This window comes from Sylvia atricapilla, chromosome 1, assembly GCF_009819655.1.
Source record: "Sylvia atricapilla isolate bSylAtr1 chromosome 1, bSylAtr1.pri, whole genome shotgun sequence".
Lineage (NCBI taxonomy): Eukaryota > Metazoa > Chordata > Aves > Passeriformes > Sylviidae > Sylvia > Sylvia atricapilla.
The window spans coordinates 54,642,807-54,662,658 of NC_089140.1; the positions used below are offsets into that span (position 1 = coordinate 54,642,807).

Here is a 19,852-nt window from a genome sequence, read left to right on the forward strand (position 1 = left end):
GCATAGAGTATGAAGATCATCATTAAATTTTGTGAGAGAAAGTGTAATTCCTGTTTGCAGTTCATTCTTATTTTATGGAAAATAAACATTAGAAAGTTTTGTCAGAATAAAATCCTGCTAATTACAAAAGCTAGGAAGCCTTCATTTAAATCTGTAAGACCTGTTTTTCAAAAAGGTTCCAGCATATAATGCAATCAGTCTTCACAGGTTCATAAAGCTGAGGAAGCAGGACCTGAGAAGATGGCTTTCCCTACTGCTTAAGGCAGTGGGGAGAAAAAAACCCTCCCACTCATCAAACTTCATAGAATCAATCAGTATGGAGAAGTTCAGAGCACCTTCCCTTAGATCTTGGTCACACATATTGTGAGAATGGCATTATCCCTGGCTGGAATAAACTTTATATATGCCTAACTACTGAGCATCACTGGTCTGAGTAGACCAATAGAACCTGCCACACTGGTGTCTTATCTACCTACTACATACTTTAATTACAGGGCTCCTGTTAAACTGCTTTTTGCTGAGTTACAAATATGCCTCAGAATTCAGCTCTAGCTGCCAATGAGAATTGGGTGCTGTATAAAGGCATGAGTGCACCAACAGATCTTCATAAATCTGAAGATCTGGGGCTTTCTCCTACATGCCCTGCACATGGAACAGGGAGTCCTTAGCATTCAACCTTTACTGAACTTACATTTCAGTCACACTAGCCTCCATCCCTTGTCTCTTCCCCTGCCTCCTGGATGGGCTTGGATTTATGCTGTAGATGGCTTGTCTCCTGAGCCAAACTCTTGTATGTATGTTGTAGGCTTTTCTCTAGTCCTGTCTTTGACACCATTTCCAGATATTCCCATTTGAAATCCCTGGGTAGGCACTGGATCTGGTTTTAGATGCCTTTCTTTCACTGAGGGTCATCTTCCACTTCTGGCTCATCTCCTTTTAGGAAACCGCAAGTCTCACTGCTCCCTGATAGGAAGAGAGACACTGAATAGTCCTGAGACAAATTGTTCTTTCTAGCCTGTCTGCAGTAGAAGACTCCAGCAGGAAGCCTAAAATTCATCTCAATACTGAATTAACAGCTGTACCCCAGTGTTGCACTCCAGCCAACCCTACCATCATCATAGTCATCACAAAACTCCAAACATGAGACCATTCATCCACAGTAGAGGTTTTTCTCATCCAACAGATAGCCAACAAAGTGATGGACAGGACCTTTCACTGATGTGCACTGGACTGAATATCACCAGCAGGGTCATGCCACTGTCTGGGCTAACAAAAACTCTTATAATGCTCACTGAGTCCAACATCCACCCTTTAAATTACCTACTTACACTCCAGAGACAACAAACAAGTAGGACAATGGCATCTACGGCACTCTACTTCCCCAAGCAGCCCCCACTGCTCTAGACTCCAACACAGCTCCTAGAGGCCAAGCTACTATCACACCATATGCTTTTTACCTCTTAGTTATGAATTTGATTCTTCTTGTAGCATACAAATTAAATCCAAACTCAGAAATACATTCTTTAAAAGGAGACTTGGAAGATGAATCAGAGAAAATTTTCTGTGCTGAGTAGCATGTAAGATGAAAGTCTATTTGTGAAGCATACTTAATTTATTTATTATTAAGATATTTTGAACAAATTTTCATTTGCTAAACCATAGTTTTTATTTCAGCAGTAAATATAATGAACTATATTAAACTCAACAGTAGCAAGAGCAAAGGTTTATTAGCTAGTTTACAAAAACTCAGACAACAGGTCAATAAAGAGTAAAGATTATCAGCTGAAACTGTGGCTTACAGCAATGCATCATTAAAAAAAAATGCATTTATGGGTTTTATATTTCTGTGCTGCATTTGAGATAAAAATATAATCCAAAAGTAGAAAAGTCTTTCCTGGCTTGCACCATGGGTAGATCTATATTAAACAGGCATAACACATTCCCATTCTGGCAAAATAGCCTTTTACATATTTCATGAGTTTGGATGTAAATGACCTCAATTAGGTTAGGTAGACATCAGGTCTCGTGTCATAGGAATACAAGCCATATATATGGTCTTTATTAAATTAATAAAATAAATATTCCTTCTGGAATAATAGGAGCTAATTCTATCTTATATGAGTAAATGAGTGAACAGCAGAGAGGAATCACCTTGCAGGTTTACAATGCAATCCTCTCCATCCCAGTCCTACTCAAGGAAAGAAGGATCACATCCCAAAGAAGAAAATGTCTTTAAAAGTTGTAAATACTTCTTCAGCTGTACAGTCACTGTGCTTTACTAGACACACAGTCTCCAGATATGCAAACCCTGGTGTGCGTTTCATTCAGCTCTGTCATCCCAGCATATCTGAAGGGGCTGCTTGGTGCCCAGAGCAGGGTCTGAAAGGATTATCACAACCCTTCTCATAGGAGTCATTACATATTGTAACAGTCCTAGGCAAGCCTTCCTTAATTTCTCTTGACAGTTCACCACATCCTCACAGCAAAACCCCTCTCTATCAACTTGCAGGCATTTTGTCCTCATCATACAGCCCGGACTAGAAGTTTCTATGATTGAAGTGCAGGTGTTCTAGCATTTCATGTTACTTGGGTTTGATTTTATTGCTTAGGATTCTCTTAAAGATTTTTATGTAGTGCAGCATGGCATTGGTATGATGACTGAGATATTTTGATGGGGGTTTTCCTGCTCTTTGCTTTGTCTAAAATGAATGAACACTATTCAATTAAAATTACATTATATAAAGATAAAGCACAGTAAATAAGCATGGTTCATGCAAATCAGCATGCTTCTTGTGGTCAAAATATGCAACATTGGCAGCAGCTAAGATGCATCTCAGGAGTCCCCTCTTTGGACAATTGCATTCCAGTAAAAAAATTTAAAAAATATTAATAAATGACCATTGATTGTTTTAGAGAACTACATTTATAAGTTAGATATGTTCTACCAGAATCCACTGTCATTTGTCACTTCTCATCAAACAAGCAGATTTGGCTCTTATCTGAACTTAGATGACAATTGTCTCTAAGAAAAGGCAGGTTTGACTGAAAAGATTGGAAAGTTATTGGAGAACCAATATCACAGCATATGAATAAAAAAGACTACTGCACATGTTTCCAGTGTTGCAACAGATTTCCCCATATATTCTGTGTATTTTATTACATACCAAGTAGGTCAACCAATTTGTCTGTCTGGACAATTGACAAATAGCCAGTCTTTGCTCTTTCTGTCATTATACACAATTTATTTTGCAATTAAAGGAATAAAACAGACCAGTACTAAAACCTCCTCCTCCCTACATTTGACTTGAGAAATACCTACATTCAAAAAGCTACAACTTCCATTATCCCATTATTTTATACCAGCACCTGAGTTTCACTGCAGGTGAGAGTGAGCAAGTCTCTAGGCTATCATGTCTCACTCTGAATTATGTTGGAACCAAAAAGATTATTCAAAAACACTTAGAGAAACAATGTCAAAGAACTTTGTTTTGTCTGACCAATTCCAGCCTCATAAGACTTTACTTCCTACAGACTAACTATTTTTAAAGCTCTGCCCGGTGTTCCTTGTTTTTATTGATTTTTTTTACTGACTTTATTTTAATATATTCTGAAACATTTAAGTGAGTAGGATGCTATCTGAAGTCACTTCTGTATTGGATTACACACTTCAAATCTGTAGGCTCTATCATATAGAACGTATTCAACATGGACTGGCCACCACCAAAAAAGCACCTTTCCCATCTTCTAGAAACTGTGAAGCAGAAATGTAATATTGTTAAGTAATTCCAGCATTCACTGAAATTAATCACAATTTGTATTTTGCCTGACTAATATCAGCACTTTTTCCTACATTCAGAGCTGTTAAGCTTCCTCAAGGAAACTGAATGGTTCAGTAGCTATGTTTTTCAGGATTTTATGGCTTAAATTCTGGTGTCAGAGCCTGGCTTTTAGAGAGCAAAGGATGCAATGGTAGAAGGATTTGCAAAAATAACTCCTGTTTCTTTTTAAGCTTACTGCTGTGTGTTTCTGCTTCTGAGAGAAGAGCTGGTGAAAATCTTTTGCAGGGAGAGAGATACACTTAAGAAATACGGCAATGATTTTTTAAAATGCAAAAATTTTATTTCATAGCTACAGGTTCCATTACTTATTTAGTCTTTCATCCAATAATTCTTCTAACTCTGAACAACAGCTTCACTTCAAAAGAAAACCCACAAAAGCATTCAGAAAACTGGTAAGTGCAACATTTTGTGCATGTGCTTGTCAGAGTTGATACCTCGTATTATCCAGTGTTTGTTTAACAGAATCTTATCAATGATTTAATGAGCTGTTTGTTGGGTAGGAATTTTCTAAGAGGCATTGCCACACTCAAAGACAATTTAAAAGAAAAACTGTTGAATGGTAGCACAAAAAGGTTGAAAAGTATCTTCAGAAAGACATTTTATATATGCTTGTTCGCTTCCACTTACCCATGAAACAATGCACAGCCAACTCATGTAAGCACTAACCTCGAAGCATACAGAATTACTCAGTGACATTGTGTGAGAAACTAAATAGACACTTGCTTGTAAGTGCATGCTCCTCCCAGCCTCTTTGCATATCAGTGCAACTTTGGGGAAGAGCTTTCATGTACATTGAAAATGTACAACTGATGTCAAATTTGCCACTCCAGTTTTTCAGTTTGTCTTTGAAATTAACAAAACTTCTGTTTGTAATGCTTGTGCTTTAGAAACAGTATACTCATGCACAGCAACTCCAGTCCTGCTTTTTACAACTTTACATGTGATCTTTTTATCACAATGACGCTTTCTCTAAAGCACCAGGCAATTCTTGCCAGAACAGCTTAGACAGTGGTACAGAAAGCAGCCGGGTGCACATCACAGAGCAAATCAATATATTAACTTTAGCAGAAGCTACTACCTATTCCTCGTTACTTACAGGAGGATAGGTAGAAAGATAAAACACATCCATTATGCCTTAAATACAGTGGCTCTTCTATCTTCATTTTAGAGTATTCATTTTAATTTCTTGGATCCTACTGTGAATGCATCCAGTGTACTGCACAATAGCTACCGTTTAAATATTTCTTAAACAGAGTTTTTGATCAGTGTGGGAACACTTGGTTTATTCTCTGGCACTTAGCACATGCATTAGTTTCCCTATACGTATCCCTACACCTTCCACAGTTTGGGATCTAAGAGTGGATGGATTACAATTTACAGACCTTTAACAGCACTTGTTATTAGTGTCTCTCTTATTCACACTCATGCTTGAGAAGTGGAATGCCATCCCCAGGCACAGGGAAGAAAGTCTCCTAGAGCACCCAGGAAGGGACCAAATAAGGAAAATAGACAAGTAAGCTAAGACAGATTCAAGCATAGATGAATTTCTATTTGCAGTCACTCTTTTGTCCTCTCCCCATGTACTACAGCATTTCAGGATCTAACCTTCCATGAAAATAAATACTACAGAACAACTTCACTGAGATAGTGATACACCCATAGCAACCACAGTTGACATAAGCCCATATGCTTCTATTGAAATAGATGATAATGAAGCAGCCCTGAGCTCATCCACAGACATGATATAAACTTACCAAATAAATCCTGTCCTATTAGAAACCAAATTCTATCCAGAATACAAGCCCTTTAGAGTGACCACTCGCTCCCTCTGATGGTACTGTGGATCTTGGATAGCCACATTCATGCTGCCTTTTGGCCATGTTTGCCCTGCAGTCCTAGTCACTCCTTAATGTTTTGAGAATGAATCTCCTTGTTTCCCTGCACAGTCTCAGAGGATGCTGCTTTTCCTCTGGACAGTGTGGAGCAGGTCAAAACTGGATGCACAGAGATTCACACTGATGTGGAAACAGCCACAAGTTCTGCTCCAGAATACTTCAGCAGAAAGAATACAAATTTCTGAATATAGATAGGTCTTATAAAAAAAGCAGGAAAGCATTTTAAGTGAGAACAAAAAATGCTTTTTATTCTGGGCATAACAGTCAGTTTGAACATCCACAGCTGTTTAAATGCACCTTATAATTTCCCTAGAAATACCGTAAACTACATTGATATATACATGAAGGCATTTACATGTGTAGAAGAGCAAATTTCTTTGAGAAGTCATTCTCCATTGCAGCACAAATACCACACCACTGAGGTGGAAGTTGTTAGTGTTTCTTACCAGTAGGTCAGTCAGCAATTCCATCTGTCTTTTTGACAATTTGTTCACAGCTTCCCAATTCCCTTGCGGTTTCTTGTCTGGTGAAAACCCCTTGGAATACACTGTGAGTGCAGGTTTCCTTTTTTTTCCTGTGTTGTGCAAAGGCAAGCTACAGAGCAGAGGGTTTTTTTCCAAAAGGCCAAATGCACATTCCTTCACAGTTCTTTCCTATCACAGCTGATAAATTCCTGATTCAAGATTCAGAGCAGCTCCAGCCAAGTCCCTCAGCTGTGGCTCCATTTTAAGAGGGGTTAAACTGCCTCACATCCCATTGGTTTCAATGGGAGGCCGAGAGGCCTGGCTGCTCCATGTCACATGGTCCATGTATTGTTTGTATATTGGAGCCAGTTTCACGTACAGGATACACTGCCAGTGCTATCCAGTCTTTTTATTTTTAGTGCTTAAACCAAAGAATTCAGAAATGAGGAAAACAGTTTTACTCCATCCTCCGTTCCTGCACTCTGTCAGATCCTTCCATTCCTTGTTAGCAAAAAGAAGTGTGTAAAACCAAGAGAAGAGGTGCCAATATCCAGGTGTTAAAATTATTCCCTTTATATTGATATGCTGAATTCAGAATCCTAAATCTTTATCCGAATAAAAATTCCAAGAATGAAATGACCAGTGAGTGAAAGCCTAATGAGTATGAGCAGAGCAAGTTTTTACCCCTAGAGCTCCTGAATATTCCACTCTCAAAGAGAAAAGGGGTGGTGAATTAATTTTAATGTATATTAAAATAATGCCATTTAGAATAGATCCCAGTTCAAAATATTTGCTAAATAATAGAGTGCGTGTTGTTTTAAGCAAACCTCTTTTCTTGGTTTAAAAAATATTTTTAATGCTTCAACAGTGTATTACTAAATAAACTGACAAAACATCTCAGAACTAACATAAACGTGCAATTTTAATGCCTTCTAATCACACAAATCAGCACAAGATTTTTGTACTTGTGCATGACCTTCTTCAAATTATCCCTCCATTTTGGCTGAATGAGAATGAGCATGGGCTATTTGATAAAAAACACTAAGTGAGTGAAATGAGGGGCCCTCATCGTTTCTGCCAGACTCCTCTTGACAGAATGATGATAGAAGCATCACATCCCTGGGAGAGTAAATGCAAACTGACAGGAGATGAGCCTTTAGATGTTGAATATAATCTTGAATTGTGCTTGAAGTGTCTTATTATCTTGTCTTTTGATGTCTGAAGGGGTGGCTCATTGTTAGAAAAAGGAAAGCCCTCGCACATCTTTGCCATCTTTAAAAATTGTTTGGCCTTTAACAACTGCTTTTCCAACTAATGTCTATTTCTCCTGACAATAAATATGGCAGGTCATCAGCAAGTGACAAACAATTTACTTTACATGCCAAGCTTTTATGTCTTTTGAGAGCTCATGTGGAAGCATATTTTAAAAAGCCAGGAAATTAGCACCATTACAAATGTTAAAATGTCTGCATGTGTGTAGCTTGCTGCGTGGTTATTCATTAATGCTACGTTTCTGTTTTAAAGTCCTGTCTTTCCTGTAATCAGACTGCTGTTAAAGTTCTTTATTTATCATTGACTAAAAATAGTCAATGAAAAATAAAGAGCAAGAGGCAATTTTCTTCTGCTCTAAAAAAAGAAGTATTATAGATAAAGTACATGGGTAATGCATAAAATCACATTTATTAATCATAACAAATCAATATTAGTAGCAGTATGGCATAGTTTACCTGTACTGCAGATCCTCACAATCACATCACTGTTTTTCCACCTTCAAGCAGCTTGACTTTTTTTTTTTTTTCCCCAACTTAAAAGTTTAATGACGAATCAGATCAATATGATTCCTTAGCAACTAAATCACAGGCACACTAGTTTTTCCTGTCACAGCACCAGTTTTGCGAAAGCAGTCAAGTTCTTTTTTCAGGCCTCCGTCACTCTGAGAATCCATAAGAATTCTCAAATGGATCATAAACTGTTACAGGGTTCAGGTTATTGTATCATTATAAAAACGTATTGATACAGTACAGATGACAAGACATGCAGCTCTTGTGCTAGTCTATTACAGCCATCTGAATACCATAAGAAATATCAGATATAAACAAAATAAAACCAGTCAGCAGTACACTGTCTTTTAGGGAACCCATTTTTATGTTTTTAAAAACTGTTTTAAGCTGGTTTGAAACACCGCTGTTATATGAACCCACAGAAAAGAGAATACAAAACCAGAAGAATGTTTTATTAAAAATAAATAACGAAAAACCTGACCAGAGCCCAGAGATTTTTTTTTTCTTTTTGCAAGAAAGGGCCTGATTTTTCTCCTTACGATGAATGTTTCAGGCCCAAGTTATCAGATAGAGTATAAAGCAAAATTCTCATTCATCTCCCTTCCAGTAGAGGCCCAGACAGCCCAAGTGCCACTGCTGGGGGAATGCAACCTGTTTTCTAGCACACCAGCCTTTACACCAGTCAGGGTCTGCTGACACACGCAAGCCTGAAATTTGTAAATGCTATTCAAAAAATACACCAGCATCATTTTACACAAATGAGACAACAGCAATGTGAAAAACGTCTAACCCCCAAACTCAATCCCTTTGAGGTCCACGGTCACAAGCCATAGTCCTGCAAATCCAAAGTTGCTCACTGACTAGCACATCTCATCTGAGTAAACCTTTGCATCGTCTCGTCTCTCTTTTATTCACTGCTTCATAAAAGCAAAGAGGTGTGGGGGCTGGGGAGAGTGGGAGCAAGCTGGACCTGCTGATTGAAAGATTTTTTTTTCTTGTCAGCAACTGTTATGAGAAGGTTCACTGTGCTATATCCACACAGTTAAAATGAGAAGTCTCTGAAAACAATGTATCAAATCCCTGCAAGAAAGCCATGCAAGAGTTTTCCCTCACACTCTTCATACCAGGAAGAAAAAAACACATCAACTCAAGCAACTTATGCAGATGGTTTTCTTGCTGGATATTATCATTAAGTTTACTGTGCTTATGACAGCAAATTATACTCAATTAGTAGCAAAAATATTTTATATGTTTTCATTTTCTGTTTTCTTTTAGCTGTTAATTCCGTTTTTCCTTTATAAATATTTGTGACTTGCAGTCCAAATATTTATGCTTTCAGGCAAGGAAGTACAAGAAAGAAAACCTTTAATATAAACCCTTTACCTTTACAATCACAGCTGAGCCCAAAACCTAATTTCCTTTCCCTTCCTTTAATCTCTGCTAATTTCTCTAGTTCTTTTTGTTTTAGTAATAATTACCATTTATGTTTTTGTTTTGTTTTAAATTATGATAATCCACCCTACTTAAACTTTTCCCACCTTAATGGAAGCTTTACTTACATTTCAAAAGTGACCTCCCCATGACAGCACAGGTGGAGTTGCAGAGCCTTAGCAATAGTCATGAAATACACCTGCACAGCAAAGCAGAAACTTAAAGTAATCGCAGGACTGGCTCCATAATTCATCATTTGTTAAATATGAATGCAACATAATTATAGAATGGTTGCTCCTTCCTGTCAGTATGTTTCCTTGGCTGATTTTAGCTCCACAATGTAAGAAAGCACTGTAGAGGAGTGACTGAGACAAGAGGAGGCCCCAAACTGGCTTGCAAATACTGATAGGATGAATATCCCATTGAAATCTACAGTCTTCTATGTATGTGATGGACAGTCACCCAAGACCTGTCAGAATCTGGCCTCGTGTTTATTCAAGTCACTGAGGAAACATAACATCTCTATACATGAATAAATCCCAGTTGTATGCAAAAGAAAATACAAAAACTACCCCTATTTATTTGCTCAAGAGATTAGGCAGAATTCAAGTGATTTTTCTTCCTCTCCAGCTAATACTGTGTTATCTCAAGAAATAATTACACATACTTAATAGTACAATATATTAACATATGCCTTAAGGTATGTTAACTGAAAAGCAGTTTTTTCTTGATTAATACGGGTTTTTTTATCATCCTCTTCAAGCAACAAACTCCCCCAAACATCAAGCTTCAGACAAATCACAGAAGCCTAAAGACCTTGACAGATGGAAGCAAAATGCATTTTGCAACTGCCCATGACACAGCTGTAGGTGTTTCCAGCTGTGTGCACACACCAAGGAGCAGAAGAGAGGGGAACAGCTCCAAGCCTGGCTGTAAGGAAGAAGGGAAGACAGGAAAGATGGCACTTTTGTTTTTACCGATGTTCTACTGTATAAGCCTTGGTGTTTGTAGTGAGAATAACAAGCTAGGCTGTGTGTCCAGTGTGCTCTGGGGGAGGGCTGCTTTATGCTCTTCTGGAAGGCAACTGACTGCTATTAATTCTTTATTCAGCAACTTAAAACCAAGATTCTAAAATGTGGGACTATGTCATATAGGAGAGCGAGCAAGAAAATGAAAATGATTTAGTAGAATCTCTAATGGTCACCAAACCATCTGACCACCATCTGAACTGAAAAGCACAAAGATGTTACTAAAAGCCAATATCATAAAAGTTAGTGTTACTGCCATTCTGTAAACTACAGGCTACTTTTGAAAGAAGGAATCTAATGATAGGCTGCTGTAGAAAATGCTGTTCTTAAAGCAAAATCGTCTTTATTATTTATTTGTGTAACATTCAGATCTTCAGTGTAACATGAAATTGTTTTAAGACTCAGAGTTTTTTTTATTGTATTAAAATAATGGATATATTTCAGTCACACTGGCTGTTAATTTTATATATTACAAATTTATTACAAATATATTTTATTAATTAAATTTCTATATTTTATTTATTTTATTACAAATTATATATATTAAAAATTTTATATGTATTACATATATATATATGTAAATTCTGTAATCACTTTCAGGTAATGTGATTGCTCTGTTTTGTGAAATGTAACATTTCTTTAAGACAACTTCAAGCTGTTCAGAAATTAAAATTATGGTTTACCTTTCTGAAAAAAACCAAACCAAAGAGAAGAAAAACAAAACTCATACCTTCCTAATAACCCTTCTTATACATTCTAAAATAAAACCAGAAATCCTAATTTCTTTTAGGCATAGACAAGCAGTAGTTTAGTGTTTAAAAACATGCTTTAAGGTGCAGGGGTAGATACAGATATCACTGAAACCTAGAGAACAAACCCAATTTTAGTCTCTCTGAAAACAGCAGATTCTACTTAGTCAGATAGGACGAGGTACTATTCTTCTCTAGATTACCTCTGCTTTCAAAGTAAAAGGGCTTCTGAGAGCTTCAAAGCAGTATCACAACATAATACAGGACATGTCACAATACAAATCTTTCTTTGTTTCGTACTGATATTGATTTTGATTTTTAGATGGTGGAAAAAGAGAAAACCAAGACTTTAGGTATAAAAACATCAAGCCATTTACATGAAAAAAATATTCCTTTTGAAACCTGCAAATTATGACACATATAATTTTATACTGTTTTTGTCCCTGTTTAGCATTAATTTTCTCATTTCATCATTTGAATGTAACTGCTACCTCTGAGTTTGCCAGAAATTTTTTGTAACTCGCAAAATAATGTTATTTTGTTAGCACTAATGATAGTGCTAGTGGTAGTCATGTAAAAAGTCAGAAAATAAACCATTTGTGGAAGAAACCTTAATATATTAAATATGCAATTACATCAAAATAAAAAAAACCCATAAAGCTGATGCTCCCATCCTTTGACCATCTCTCCCTAAAAAAGGAACCACAGATGATGGATCTAATAGAAGAAACAGTTTCACAAGGTAAAAGAATTAAAACATAGAACCTACAAATGACAGAAGGAAAAAAAAAAACTTAGGGAGACGACACAAGGAAAACCAAGTGCTACACAGGATATTAAAGAGAAAAATGATCCACAGGAGAATGGCAACTGTTACTATGAGCTTTCTACAGCTACCTCTGCCTTTGGATATTTTTAAAAAATTTATTAACCTGACAGCAGGAAACTTTATACAGATTGCCCCCGACAGGGTGCCAGTTTGGTATAAGCACTTGCCACTTCTTTGTTTAGCATAAGGAAATCAAGAGAGGTGTTAAGTGGTGCCATGTGCACATTAGGGCAAATCTAACTTTGTCTCCATCTGCCTCACTTGCACATTCTTATGGAGAACTTGATTAATCCTGTGAAGTCCAATAGAAATATACCATTATCCTTCCTTTTCTTCTTACATTTGCTTCCTTTTCAAATGTGCAAGTGTCTGATCTATTATTTATCTCAAAACACAAAGTGGCAAGGATCTCAATCAAAGAATCTAGCAGTTCTTCCACAAATTACCTGTTTACTGTCTAGCAGCCACCAAGTCCCCTTTGAAACAGCCAGCCATTTATGTTGCTTTTAAACAAGTTTGTTGCAATTTTTATGGCTTCGAGGATACAGAGAAGAAAGATTAATTAAAAATGAGCCATTTGTCATTCAGTCATACTAATTACATATAAGGATTTAATTCTTTTTTCCTTCCCTCTTTAAGGTTAGTTGTTCTGTGTATAAATATAGAGAATCGGACCTCAAGCCTCATTTAAGAAACACATAGCATACATTTTAAAAAAACATGATTAACTTATACTCAAACCAACTTTTCTTTGCTTTTTATAAAATGGTCTGTCTTTGTCACAATTCAGAGGCAGCTACAAGATTCTTCTTTATTTCCATACAAGCAGGAGGATTTATTAGTGGGGCTGTAATACCTGTCCTTCATCAGCCAAATATCGCTTTCATCAAAGGTTAAGGGATAAAACTCTGGTCTCCTCACGGCTGGAATGTATGTGCTAGCACCAGCACCACCACAGACTGAGCTACCTGCAATACCTAAGTACAGCAGGACAGCTGAGCTGAGAATGGATTTTCTATTTTACCATGAATCATGCTTTGTGTTTAAATAGTCGTAACATCTGCTTAGGTTTTAATGGGCATTTACTGACATTCACAAGTACATGCCCCACTGACAGAGTAAGAATTCTGCCAAGCAATCAGACAACAGCATTATTCAGAGTAACTCAAGTCTTTGTTTGCAAATACCCATTTAAAAATGCTCATGTAAAATATATCCTTCAGAAATAACAAACAATCATATATCCAGATCTCTGGGTTCTTTAAGAACTTACTCATTATTTAAGCATGACACCACTACATTTTTGAAAATGGATTTACAGGCCTATATTATGACTCAGTCCTGTAAATATGCCACCCCTTAATGTTTCTCATTCACACAGTCTTTGTAATTAGAGTTCCTAATCCACAGATTATTTGCTTTAAGGAAAGTATCACACATTCAAGCACTAGCAGGATCAGTCCTATGGCATAGATAACTGATAGTGTCTTAGAACAAAGCACCCACAATGTGGAAATTACTAAATAAAATTACATGAAGAGACAAGAATCTTTATATGCAGATCAAACATATTGCAGATGTTATGTCTGTGGCATCTAAAAGAAGGCTCTATAGAAAAAGATCTCAATATAGAGACCATTTGGGCCACAGACCTTCCTATCAGAACAGAAATATTCACTAGAGCTTTAAAGTGCATCAAGAGCAACAAATAGACATTGCTTTCTTCCACTGAAATTACCAAACCTTAGCAAAGTGTTCCTGACAGGCAGAGATCTTATAAGCCTTTAAAATTTCAGGATATAACTAAACTGCTGAGAATCATCTTTAAATATACTGATGAAAGGCAAGCTTGTAGTCTGAAGGCCCCCACAGGCTAGATATACTGTTAAGGATGATAATGTGAGCTTCCTCACAGCAACCTGGCAATGACCTCTGCTCTAACCTGCAGAGACCACTGTCTCAAGAGGTAAAAGACAATTTAGTCCTTTATCCTTTGTAACTGAAATTATTCCAGTGCCATAAATTCTAATCAAGGCGACTCCGATTTAAAATAAATATATATATATATATATATATATATATATATACATAACATATGTTTCTTTAAAGAGTAATACAAAGGATCTACTAGCAAAACATAATCAACCAGAAACAACTTCTACCTTGTTTCTCTGCAGCATATACATGTATGATTATATAGAAGGACGCACACAGTTCTAAAACGTGGATAACAATGTGGGAAAGGAAAATAAAATCCCCAAACCAATGCAGAGGTTCTCAAATAAAAACTTGTTTATTTAAAATGTGTGCCGGTTCATTTAACTTCCATATCCCCACTCTGTATCTCAAGCATACACAGCATTATGAAAAGATCAAAAGCCCACTAATGAACCAAAGAAAACCACAGTCATCAGATCCAGCACAAGAAACTCAAGATTCAACTTCACTGGAACAAAATCTTGCCATCAAAAAGAAGAAGGAAAAAAAAAAAAAAAAAAAAGTAGTTAGCAGTCAATTTTCTTTCTGTCCTGCAATAATTAAGTAGAGAACACTTCTGCTCCAAAATTAGAGGCTTGTTATTGCCTTCACTATCTATACTTACAGCTTTATTTAATTTTTGACTCATAGAACTACAGACTGAATCTCAAAGAATAACTTTTTAGCACACAGTAAAAATACCTTAATATGCAAGTGCTTGCACTCACAGCTTTTTTTTCTGTCATCTAATTATGTCACAAATTGCCTTCAATTAAACATTAATTAAGGACTGCATCTAACTCCAGGAAAGTCAGCCTCAATCCACAGGAGATTCTGATGCTTGGATCAGTCACTTCATTCTTGAGATTTTTACCACATGAATTTTATATGTGACATACCCTTGGTGTCTATAACAACTTTTGAATATCAACAGTTTATTATACAGCTAAACATGACAGGTGCTTTTTTTCCTACTAATACTTTTTTCAGAGCAATACTTCATAATTTATACTGGAATTCTTTGAAAATGTATTTAAAAACTGACAACTAGGATTAGTTAAGTTAGGATCAAATCCCAATGTGTTTATTCAAGTGAAACTAGTACTTAACTTTGACAAAAGCTTTCTCTAGTATGATTGGTGGCATTTGGCCTGGGTTAGTATTTTGAAGGATATTACAGAGTAAGACTGATCTAAAAATGACACTGACAGAAAAGTCAAGAGCCATACTCAGTTTCTATGTTACGTAATTACATTTTATGGATAAAATACGGGACATTACTTCACAAATAATTTTATAAGTAAATAACTCACCATAAGATCTCTTACAAAGCAACTTCACTGTAAAGCAAAACTGGGATTACTGTAACCAAAACACTGTTACTGTGCTAACCCACTTTTCAAAACTATTTTTGAGGTAATGTGGTTCAGGACAGATTCCTTTATCAGCATTTTACACCTGATTTTCGATCACTTTTTCTCTTCTTTTCTGTTTTCATATAATTCCAGTATCAAAAGTCTTTTGCTTGCAGGTATGCAAATTCAAAAGAGTCCACTGGTATAAAAGCACAAGTAGAGGATTACAGACTCCTGGACTGTGGGACAGCAGTTTCTTTCAAGAATAAACAGATTTTAAAAATTCAAGAAAGAAAAATCACCACCACCCGGAGAAAACAAGCCAGCAAACAACAATAAGGCATAACCCCTCTAATCACAGCTGCTCCTCTCATCACTCACAAGGAACAGCTACACCACAGTGACAAAGTGCATCTTCCCAGACACCTGTACACCAGTTTCAGGTGGAAGGTATTTCAGATCATCAGGAATTTAATGCTGGTGTTTCTGAGACTTAAAATGTTGCAGCATTCATCTGTTTTGTCACTGATAGTAAAGCACCCCTAAGAAAAACAAAAGTTTGGTGCATCTCTTTAAAAATAAGTACAATAATTGTGCTCCTGCCCTTTCCTCACTGGCAGCAGGGACTGAAGAGGTACCATTTTGACAAGTAACAAAAAACAAATACCCACTGTTTCTATGGCATGCAATGAAATGCCAAAACAACGAAATTTGAGAATAAGCAGGTGAATTTTAGGAAAAGGTACAGGTGAGAAAGGCAGGCCTTTGCAGAAATAAACTCATCCATCAAAAGAAGCTAAGCAGAATATGTCCGGTAAAAGAAAAGAAAGATCTTCGCATCTCATCGTTCAACTCTGTTCATCTATATGAAAATAAGACTCATGAAATATTGCTAACATCAACAAGACACACAAATGGTGGTCATTCATTCCAACTAAATCAGTACATGATTTTCACAAATCCTTAAAAAAAATGAAAAGCAGCAATGTAGAAAAACTTTTTTCTCTAGGGACCTCTCTCCTCTTGACTTTCTAAAATGGTCCTACTTGACATGCTAAAGAGATTTGGGAAAAAATTTTACACAGCATGTATTAAATGTTATATTTTAAAAATATATATATTATTTCTGATGACAAGAAAGAAGGTTGAAGGAGAAAGTTGTCATTCTCTATGCCAACACCTGTCAATATGTTCACAATAATTTACCTTCAGACACTACAAAGAAAAGTATAAAGCATGCTAAAATGCTATTCATAACATTAAACAAAGAGAAAAAAACTATAGGTGGTGATATTCCGTATTTATGTATCAGAGCTTTAAACACAGCTACACTTAATTTTTAGTGTTTACTGCAAATCTATCCTAAGGTTATATCTGTGATATAACAACTAATCATCTTAATTTTACTTTTGCTCAATTTGATCCTCAAATGTATCAAAATTGCCCCACTATCCATTATTTTTATATTATAAACAACGGCTGTTGCTAATAGATCTGTAGCATCTGTCATAATTGTAACAAAACCCCAATAAAGGGTAGATGAGTTCATACTGAGGCAGTTGGAGTATTTCACTTACTTTTGTTTACTTGGGAATATCTTTTTAGCAGTATAAGGATCAGACTAGCAAACATCGCACACTCACCAATAGAAAAAGTACATGTGAATTTTTAGCTTTTTCACTAGTGCTTTTAGTGAGATAAATTATATTTTCAGCCCAGAAGGAGACAAGATATGGTTACACATCATTTCTATATCACACACGACAACTCTAATGAAAGTGTCTGTGTATATTTCATCCCCACTGTAGAACATCCTAATGACAAGGGCTCAGAAAATATCCTGCCTTTTATTAGAAGACTTACCTGATCTGAAAACAAACAGACAGTTCACTATCCTCAGATTAAAAGCTCATTTTTTCATTTGTATATGCCTTGCTGTATTTAATAGATGGACCCTAAACATTTGAGCAAATAAAACATAAAAACACAGCTGAAGATATTTGTATTACTCTAGATAACTGGTAGCCCTTTGAATTTTAGACATTTTTATTCTTTCCTGGATGAAATGGGCTAAAATAATTATAATATGCTTTTTGAACATTCAAACTGCCAGTGGAAATTTTGCTTTTCATGAAAACAAAGATTACTAAGAGGGGGCTTATAAATGGATGTGATATTCAGTAATGGTCATTTCTGCAATTCAGAAATTAAATTTTAGTTTGGTTTAATTATTATTTTTCTCTCATCTATAGTGAAGTTATTTAGTAAAACATTCTCTGCTGTATCTTTCAGTAAAGAATATTATAATATAAAATTGGATGTGTTCTTTTGCTTTTAAAAAATCTTGCAGCTCTTATTGTAGGTGGAATACTGAAATCTGAACACTGCTACACATTTCCTTACAGATTATGAAATCAAAAGTTGATTCTTAGAGAATATAGGCTCTCACTCTCTCTCCCTAAAAGCTGCTTTCCCTTTAAACATGATTTTTTTTTTCTCTTTGACTTCCACTTATAGAATAATAAAAAAATGACGAATTTTTTATTAAGGTTTGTCTCAGGTCACTAACAGAAATAATTAAAAGGGAATTCTTTAGGGGTGCAGTCCCTCTAAACCCAAAATGTCACAATGTACCGTACAGTGCTGCTACAGCTCAGACACCTATCAACATCTATCACTCAAGCACGCGCCTCAATAGCTCTGCTCCCTTTTCTGATTAGAGATCAGAGTTGCTTGAGTTGGCTTACAGGGTGTCATCCGTTTGAATGACAGATGTCTCTGTTGGAGTGCCACTCTCACTGCTTTTGTTTTGATTGTGAAATGTTACACTTATCTGGCGCAATTCAGACTATTACAAAATGAATAAAAATTCAAAAGGTAATTTCTCTTTCCACAGGATTGAGGAGAAATATTTCATTTCTAATTTAAATTCCAAAAACATTTGCTCCATGTGCAATACCCTTCCTATGCTTTGTTTACTCAGTATGAAGTGTTTCCTGCAAGAATCTTTAAGTTCTCTTCTGCCAGATTTATTTTTACCATAAAAAAATTAGAACTTTTCCATTTAATCAAGCCTTGGAAAAAGCTGGTAGGATGTGCAACACACCACCACCTACCACAATAATTGTTCAAGTACTCAAAGAATACTTGAACACACACACACATTATTTTACGTTGGCGTCCGTGGTTCTAAAAAAATCATAAAACATCTGCAACTTGCACTAAATATGTCCTGTCCATTGTTAACAAAAGTTTTCAGAACTGATGCTGTCATTCTGGTAACCATTTGCAATAGGAGCAGAAGACTGTGTGCCTGCATGCTCCAAGGTACTCTTTCCTACTTACAAGAATATTGAGTGAACAAAAAAAAAAAAAACCAAAAAACAACCCCACAAAAACAAAACACCAAAAACGAAAACAAAACAAAACAAACAAACAAAAAAAACCCAACCAAAACTAAAGGGGGGAGATTGCTCTTCCGGACAACATGGTAGTGAAATGAAATACCTAGACAGACTTACCGAAGAGCTTGCTGGGAGTGTCCTCGCTGTCATTTGATTCCACAGGCGCAAGCAAGGGCTCATTCAGCTCGTTGTCTGAAGTAGCTGCCTTGTCCTCACCTCTCAACTCTGCATTCATTTCACTCCGCAGTGACAGCAAGGGCTTACTGACTTGTCCAGCTATCATTGGATCCTAGGATGGGGGGGAAAAAAGAGTGAGGGGGAAAAAAGTGGCAGCTTTGGTGTGCGTATACTCTCTCTTCCACTCCCTCTCTCTCTCTCTCTCTCTCTCTCTCACACACACACACACACACACACACTCTCTCTCTCTCTCTCTCTTATCTCTGGCTGCTCCTGCTGTTATTGCTGGCTGCAGTCAAGTGAAGAGCTATTACAGATCCAATGAGTTTTCCATTACTCCCCACCCTATTAAAGCTCAACTAGCATGTGAGAGATTCAGGATGCTTTGGAGAAAAACTTCTATGAAAGCAACATAACCAACACAGCTTTAATTGTGGGATGTGCGTTTTTTTGTGTGTATGTTTTTACACCTCACCTTGTCCTTAGAATAGCAAGAGAAGAAATTCCTATATGCTCCAATACCACAGAAGAGGAGCCCCCTGTGAATTCTCCATAGTGATTTAAAGAGGCATCCTCAGCTGTATAACATTAACAAAATCAAATACACAATTCCTAGCATTCCAGCATTTCTATGAAAACACACAGCATCAAATAGCCATTTCATTACATACTTTTAACAGAAATACCATTTTCTTCTAACTGTTCCTGTCATTGGTATACCACGCTCCAAAAGTCCATAAAGACACAAACACGCATTTTTGTTTTAAAAATAAAAACCACAGAAAACATTTTCTAAAAGATAAAATTACAGAAGATACTTACACATATAGTTTGCAATTATTCTTGTGTTTGCAACATTATATCCCCCATAAAACATTGCACATATATATATATATATACACACATCTAAATTTTTTCTTGAT

At 36.3% G+C, this 19,852-nt stretch overlaps 1 protein-coding gene across 1 annotated transcript in view; it reads right to left on the minus strand.

Annotated features, from left to right (window-relative positions):
* POU6F2 (POU class 6 homeobox 2) overlaps nucleotides 1-19,162 on the minus strand; it is a 256,644-nt gene extending 237,482 nt beyond the window's left edge. The window contains exon 1 of the mRNA XM_066323042.1: nucleotides 18,870-19,162. Within this exon, the coding sequence (XP_066179139.1) occupies nucleotides 18,870-19,035 (166 nt within the window). The 5' untranslated portion in view covers nucleotides 19,036-19,162. The remainder of the gene's footprint in view (nucleotides 1-18,869) is intronic.
* Between the last annotated feature and the right edge of the window lie 690 nt (nucleotides 19,163-19,852).